This window comes from Neofelis nebulosa, chromosome 2 (assembly GCF_028018385.1).
Source record: "Neofelis nebulosa isolate mNeoNeb1 chromosome 2, mNeoNeb1.pri, whole genome shotgun sequence".
NCBI lineage: Eukaryota > Metazoa > Chordata > Mammalia > Carnivora > Felidae > Neofelis > Neofelis nebulosa.
This window is the reverse complement of record NC_080783.1, coordinates 35,388,668-35,396,802: the sequence shown is the minus strand read 5'-3', so window position 1 is coordinate 35,396,802 and position 8,135 is coordinate 35,388,668. Positions and strand designations below refer to the sequence as shown.

Sequence of the window (8,135 nt, the reverse complement as noted above, 5' to 3'; positions counted from 1 at the left end):
TTAGAATCTTTGGTTCCAGAATCAAACTCTGCAATCTTAAATTTTAATTAGAAATATTAGTGTGAACTCATGCTTTTTGCACTCTTTTAAAAATTATATATTTTCTAGCTCTGTCCACTAAAAATATCTAGAAACTGTAACTGACTAACAATGAGTACTTCTAGCATCTAGATTGTGGTTTCTAAATACTATTTCCCATCAGAGAAACTAGGGGTCTTTGGAGAAATGGCTGATTCCAAGTCTGGGACAGAATATAAACAAGGTGAGCCTGGGATGTCTTGTTCCAAAAAACAAGGACATTATTAAAAATGAATGTGACCATATCAAAATGACACGAGTTCGAATTTGAAGGTGTTTCCATTGCCCTAAGATGGGACAAACTGAACATTAGTAAAAGACTATTACTGATTAAAACACATTCTACAAAAAGTCACAAATTCATAATGATAACTCAAAAAAAAAAAAACCATTGGATGCTCTGAAAATTTGTAAGAGAAAGTAATAAAGATATATTTTGTGTGTGCATAGTCAATAGCCATAGTGGAGAGTGATAGTTCTTCTCTTCAAAAGAATTGCAGCTGAAGAATGTGGAAGAATGTTAGAATTAGGATGATTACTATTTTGCAACCTCCTAATAAAATAACTACTTCAGACAGTGATCAGCAATGGATGGTGAAACCATGAGGTGAGACGTTGATGGAGAAATTCACAAAGAGAGAACACACTGAACCCACTGATCAATTTTAGCATCATTAAGAATGAGACAACCAAACATCCTAAGCCTCCTGATATGTTGCAATGTAAAGTGGATGGCACCACCTATGAAGTATTCTTATTCCCCCTCACCACCACCCCATAACTGAACTAGAATTTAATCAAGGTTCTAGATCCATAGGCACAGTATAGGTAATAAGTAGGATGGAAGAACAAATAACACCAAAAGAAGCAATCAGCCATTATAAAGTGTGGTTCATTCTATAGGACAATTGACTGGATGGACATGTTAATAACATTAAAAAGGGGGAGTGGGGCAGGGCACCTGGGTGGCTCAGTAGGTTAAGCTTCTGACATCCGCTCAGGTCATGATCTTGCAGTTAGTTTGAGCCCTGCATCAGGCTCTGCACTGACAGTGTGGAGCCTACTTTGGATTCTCTGTCTCCCTCTCTCTCTGCCCCACCCCTGTGTTCTCTCTCTCTCTCTCTCTCTCTCTCTCTCTTTCTCTCTCAAATAAATTAACATTTTAAAAGTGGGGGAGTGGGTGAGGAGTCTGTTCTAGATTAAAACAAACTGAAGAGACAACAAATACACTGAATGGCCCTTGTTTGATTCAGAGAAAGCAAGTGTAAGAAGACACTGGGAAATTTGAGGATATTAAGAAAATAATTTGTTAGGTATAAAAATGGCAATTGGAGTAAGAAAATGTCTTTTTTAAAAATGTATACTAAAGCACATAGGGATAAAATAATGGCTTTGAAATACTCCACAAAAAGTGAATATTGCAAAATGTTGAACCCTTCTTCTATTGTTAGAGCGCAGTGAGTTATATGGGGATGCTAGTTGTACTCTTCACTTTTATGTACAAACTTTGGAAGTGTTCAGAAAATTTTGTGTTCACATAAATAAAATGACATGGGAAAGTGTTCCAGGTATATGAAATGAAAACAAGTCTGGAAAATACCCAGTTTGGTTCTGAGTTTTTAAAAGGAGTTATAGGCAGATTTCAAAACTGTAAAAATTATACTGGTAAATTCTAAATTATAGGCTTACAGGTGATTTTATGTTGACGCTTTTAGGTATTTTCCAAGTTGCATTTTTAAAAAAAGCTTCCAAGATGTTCATATTTACCAGATACACTTTGTGGTTATTTACTAGATAAACTGTGAAGAGTGATAGAGCTTTAAAAAAAAAAAAAAGCCTATCCCCAAATCAAGGGAGCTCTTAATTTTAAAAATAAACTTGAATAATTATTTCCGAAACTGAGATAAAGTTACAAAACCTTCGTTTTGTCCTTAAGTTCCTTTCCTGCAAAGCTGCATTGGGATTGTTTCTTTAGAACTGCACCAGGCGCGCTGGGAGCGTGGCGGGAGCAGTGGCACAAGAAAACCGAATGTTGCGGACTTCACTTCTGGCTGGAACGCCACTTACAATGTGTTAACAGCGAAGGACTAGCAAAGAGACGCCGCAGGAGCTGCAGCACCTGCTGAGAGGCGGAGGGCGGGCGTGGTCGCGCAGCGCCCGGGCGTGGAGGGGAGGGGCCCGCCACCGATTTCGCAGCGGGCGGAGCGCTCGCGTGGCGTCCTGGTATCCGGGCGAGTTTTCCTCGCGAGGCGCACGGAACTTTCGGTCTTCCCCGGGTCTTTCTCCCTTGGTTCGACTGCCCCGTGGGCTCCGGCAGCCGGGCCGGCGGCCCCTCCGCGGGCCCCGCCAGGCCAAACCCCGCCAGCATGGACCCCGCGGCGGAGCTGGTCGGCTACGTGAACGGCCGCGAGGTGAGCGCGCCGGACGCCGGCTTCTGGCCTGGAAGCGGCTTTGCCCGCCTCCGCCGCCACGCGCGGCAGGCCCGCGGCGTGCTTTCCAGACTGCCCTGGAGCTTCGGGCCCCACTTCCTTGTGTTCCTTTTCTCTCTCCTTGCAAGACGCCCGGGCTGACGACCGACCCCACCCCGTAAACGATAACGGAACGCCTTGCGTAGACTAGGAGCGGTGTGTAGATGGCTGAGCCTCGGCTACCCCGGGTGCGTTTGGATGGGTGGTGAGCAGGGCGGACAGATGTGGAAATTGTGATATGCTCAAGTCACAGCTAGTTCCTGGCAGAGCTGAACCAAAGCCGGGCTCTGGGAACTTGAAGGTCTTCCCTGCGTCCGCTGCTGGCGCGGTGTGTGTCCTCTCAGAAAGCGAACTGGCCCTCTGAGTCTCTGGGAGAGATCCAGGCTGTGCCTGACGTTTGAGGTCAGCAAAGCCCCTAGGCATCCTTTAAAACACCCCCCACCCAGACGTGGCCACGGACTCTATTCACCTTTAATGTTGTCCCAGCGTATTGACACCACTTTTTAAGGGAGAAACTGAGGCAGGAAACCAACCCAGGGTGGTGCTGCCTGCCTTTCCACAGTGCCAGCACCTTTCAACCACCTGTGATCCCTGCTTCGGGGTCCGGGATAGCCCCAACGCTTTTACCTGTGCACGAGGGACACACCCAGAAGCTAGGGTCAAACATCAGGGCCTCTTGCTGGTGAGGCCTGTCTTAAGGCCCTGAGCTTATTTTTTTGCATCTGTGGTCTTGTATAATAGGACCCCTCCCCAAATTGTAATTTCTAGGTTCCAGAAAACCTTCCTCTGACTCTGAGTTCCACACTGGATAACACGAGCTTGTTATTCCTGATATGTAATGGGAGCTGTTAGGCTTTCAGAGGACTACTATGAGAGTAAAAACTGCCAGTCGGGTTTGTTAGCATTATGCCATTTTTTTCTTTGCATAACTTAATGGCATAGCAAACAAAACTCTGGCCTGATTATTTAAACAAACAAGGATTCAGTTTCATCTCTCTTACTGAGATGCCCTGAACTCTTAGAGCCCCAGTTCCTCTGTTAAAAGGGGATAATACTACTTAGGTCACAGAGTGATAATGAGTATTTAATTTGCTTATTTGTTAAGGTCTACTCACTGAGTTCCAGTGTTCTCAGGGGATGCAGCAGAGCACAGAAATGACAAAGTCCCTGCTTGCATGGAGTTTACGTTGTGATAGGGTGGCACACAGTAAGCATATGAGTAAATGGAAATGTATAATGTCAGGCAGTGGTAAGTGCTAGGGTAGAACATAAAACAAAGTGAAGGGACAGGAGCTGATATTTTAAGTGAGATGGATGTTTAGGTCTCTCTGAAAGGATGACATTTATTTGAGCAGTGACAAGTATGAAGTTAGGAGCAAACATCTGGGGGAAAGAGTATCCCAGATGGAAGGAATAGAAGTGCAAAGATCCTCAGATATGGGGATTTCTGCATGCCAAAGGATAGCAAGGAGGGTGGTGGGGCTGGAGATGTGGCCAGGGGCCAGATTGCTAGGGCTTTGTAGGTGATGGTAAGTAAGAGTTTTGGTTAAATGAGGGAATAGGTTTTTGAGTCTAGCTTCTTCCCCATCTCTCCCCTGCCCGTAAACAAACTAGTGGGATTTTTAACATAATGGCTAACAACAGTTTGTGTGCTATTAATTTTTAAAAATAGATAAGCTGGTTCTTATCTATGGGCTCATTTTTATCAAAACTTCTGTGATCATTTGGAAAGTACACTCTAAAGATGTCGATTCAATTTTTGCAGATACCCTTTTAAAAGAAATTATGCCATTCTTTCCCTTTCTTTCTCCTCCCTTCCAAATTCTGTTAAGTGTATGTGTGTCAGTCCTGGCAGGCAAGCCTGATTGCCACGTAGATAGAAGAAAGTTTCTGGTTCAGAGGATGAGAAGCTGTTGAGAAAAGTGAGAGAAACCACCGAGGAAGAGGAGTCTTAAAGTCAAACATGACCTCTGGGATTAAAAACTTGCCTCTGAGGTCCTGTGCCTATCTTTCTTTATTTTTATTTTTTGAGAGAGAAAGAGAGGGTGGGGGAGAGGGGCAGAGGGGGAGAGAGAGAATCTTAAGCAGGCTCCACACTCAGCATGGAGTGTGATGTGGGGCTTGATCCCACAATCCTGGGATCATGACTTGAGCTGAAATCAAGAGTCCGATACTGAACCAACTGAGCCACCCATGCACCCCACCTGCCCCCTTTTTTTAGTTGAATTTTTTGGGTTCTTTTGATGTTGAGTTGTATTAACTTCTTTATGTATTTTGGATATCAACCCCTTATCAGATGTATCATTTGCAGATGTCTTCTCTCATTTACTCAGCTGCCTTTTTGTTTTGCTGATGGTTTCCTTTGCTGTGCAAAAGCTTTTTTTATTATGTTATAGTCTCAATAGTGTGTTTTTGCTTTTGTTTTCCTTACCTAAGGACATTCTAGAATAATGCTGCTGAGACAGATGTCCAAAAAATCACAGCCTATGTTTTCTTCTAGGAGTTTTATAGTTTCAGGTTTTGCATTTAGGTCTTTAATCCATTTTGAGTTTATTTTTGTGTATGTTATAAGAAAGTGGTCCAGTTTCATTCTTTTGCATGTAGCTGTCCAGTTTTCCCAACACCATTTGTTGAAGAGACTTTTTCCCATTGTATATTCCTGTCCACTTTCTCCTAGTTTCATTGACCATATAAGCATGAGTTTATTTCTGGGCTCTCTATCCTGTTCTGTTGATTTATGTGTCTGTTTAGTGCCAGTACCTTCCTGTTTTGATTGCTATACCTTTGTGGTATATCTTGAAATCTTGGATTATTATGCATCCAGCTTTGTTCTTTTTTCTCAAGATTGCTTTGGTTATTTTGAAATAAGTCAGAGAAAGACAAATGCCATGTGGCATTTTTTAAAAAAGCAAACAAATGGAATTGTAAATATAGAGGAGAAACTGGTGGTTGCCAAAGAGGAAGGGGTTGAAGGGATGGGCAAAATAGGTGAAAGGGATTAAGTACAGACTTCTAGTTAAAAAAATAAGTAAGTTACAGGGATGAATAAGCACAGCATAGGCAATATAGTCAATAACATTTTAATAATGTTATATAGTGACAGATAGTGACCACACTTACCTTGGTGAACATTGAGTAATGTATAGAATTGTATGGAAGCCAGTTAGGAGACTCTAGATAATGTGATTGGCCTCCAATCTGTGCTTTTTGCAAGACCCCCTCAGGTCATCAAAAGACGTCAACAGGCAGGGTCTAAGGCCATCCAGAGGGAAGACCAGTGCATATTGGTCAGACATCTAGTGGCAGAGAGATTTCTTAAATCTTACTCAGGGGCCCCCAGAACAGGTGACCCCCTTAACATAGAGTTTGAGGGAGGAAGAAACCATGAATAAATTATACCCCAGACACAATTCTCTAACACAGGTTAGGAACTGAAGCATGTTATTCTGTGAGGCAGTGAGACATAGAGATCAAAAGTGTGGGCTTTTGGAGCAAGTCATGGTTGAGTCCTGTACTCTCTGCTCTGCTGCTTGGTAGCTCTGTGACCTCAGGTGAGTTGCTTGATATCCCTGAGCTTCAGCTTTCCCCTCTGCAAAATGGGGCTAATAATAGTAACTTCTCCCATGGAATTGAGGTGAAGATTAAATTCCATGGAGAGTGATTAACAAGGTGATTGGCACACAGTAAACGCCCAATATGTAAAAACGATTGTTAATATCCACACCAGAAAATAACCTGCTTCACATGCAGAGCCAGACCTGCCTGGAAATGCCAAGGGGGCTGAAAAGTAGTCATTGAGCATTACTTGCTCAACATAATGTTGAATCTTGATATTCATATGGGAATCTGGAAAGAGCTGTCCATTAGCTAGTCTTTCTTTGGGTTCTTGGTCTGCAGAGCTGAGAGAGAAACTTTCTTGGGTTGCTGTAATGATTCAGAGAAAAGTGAAGGGGTGAAGGTGACTTAGGCAGGGAGAACCAACAATTGCAATGAATTTTAAAACCACCAGAAGCTCAGGCAAAAGTGTCTGTGCTACCTGTCCCTTTGGCCTCCTTCTCTGTTGTAAGGAGGTTGCTGGGGGTTATTGTTCTTCTCAACTGTGTCCCACGGCATACATCTCTTTCTTCCCTCTCCTTGTACCTCTCTTTCCCTTTCTTAGTTTCCATTCCTTCACTACTTTCTCGCCCCTCCTCATCTTTCTCTTTCTTCTTTCTTCTTTCTGCCTCTGTCTTGGATGTGGCCAAGACCCCTCAGGCACTAGTCACTGGCCCTGCACAGAGGAACGTAATTTCTCAGTCTTTGCAATATGAACTTTAAATCTCACAAAGGGTTGCTGGAGCTACAGAAGGGCAGACTCTGCCCTTGCAATGCTCAAGGCGGTACTAAGCTGGGAACACAGAATAACCCTGATCCAAGAACTGGTATTATCTCCCCAAACCAGAGTCAGTGAGAGTAACTCTGTTGCTTGTTCCCTCTCCACCCCCTAGCCACCGGCTTGGTCCTGACCTCACTGTTTCACTCCAAGACCTTCCATGCCACGTCTCTGCTCCTATTTCCCTCCTCCAAATAGATCATCCACCAAATCAAGAAAAATAAACACATTTCAAGCCAATGGCACTTTGAACCAGACTCCAATTTCTTGAGACATCTCTTAGAACATGTACCCAAACAAGCAAGGCCTGATTCTTCCATTGATTCCTTCCAAAAATCTACAAATATCCCTCAAGCCTAGTCTACTAAGCCACCCAGATCCTGTTTCTCCATTAAAATTTGGCTTCTGTAAAATTTATCATCATATGTATTATTTAGGATTAGTTGAAAATGGCACAAACTCAAAACTAACAGTGGTTCAAACAAGATACATGTCATTTTTACTTTACATAAAGGGATGTCTTGGGGCTGGTCCAGAAGCTTCATGATGTCATCTGAGACCCAAGCGTCTTCTCTCTTTTTCCTCTGCTGCCATTAATATGTTGCCTATGGTCTAAGGTAGCTACTGGAGTTCTAGCCATTTCATCCCTTTTCTACGCAGCAGGAAGGAAGAAAGGAAAATGCATGCTGGAATACACAACAGTTTCTACCACCATTTTTGGCACTTCTCTGTTTCTCTTTCTTCTGTTCAGATGCCTCAAGACTGTGAGAAATCCTTCCTCTTTCCTGAGCGTTCTCATAGCAAATTGTATACATCGTGATCATTTATTAAAGTTAATTAACATTTATTACATCCCTATGATATATCCCCAACACCTAGCCCAGTGTTTGACACAAAGAAGATTAACAGAAAGTGGTGTCTCTTAGGGTCAAGAGAGGCTTATGTGTTCACAAATGATTATGATGCAGGGTACATTTCTGTCACTCAGTTCCAATGTGTGGGTAGTTTTCCCCCACACCACCAAGTAATTCCTTGACTCAGGGAATGTAATATAAACTCCCTGAGCTTATAATTTGACTCAGTTCTTACACTGTCCACCCAGAGATAGCATCAGGTTCCATTAAGGGCTTAGCCCCACAAGAATGCACCTCCCTGCACCTCCAATGCTAATCACAAGTCCAGATTGTTACCTATACATCTGACTGACTGGATGTAAA

General features: G+C 43.0%; 1 protein-coding gene across 1 annotated transcript in view; it reads left to right on the top strand.

Annotated features, from left to right (window-relative positions):
- Nucleotides 1–225: 225 nt before the first annotated feature.
- The window catches only part of LOC131490303 (uncharacterized), a 46,120-nt gene continuing 38,210 nt past the window's right edge, over nt 226–8,135 (top strand). The window contains exons 1-3 of the mRNA XM_058692549.1: nt 226–262; nt 2,015–2,148; nt 2,208–2,489. Of these exons, the coding sequence (XP_058548532.1) occupies nt 226–262; nt 2,015–2,148; nt 2,208–2,489 (453 nt within the window). The remainder of the gene's footprint in view (nt 263–2,014; nt 2,149–2,207; nt 2,490–8,135) is intronic.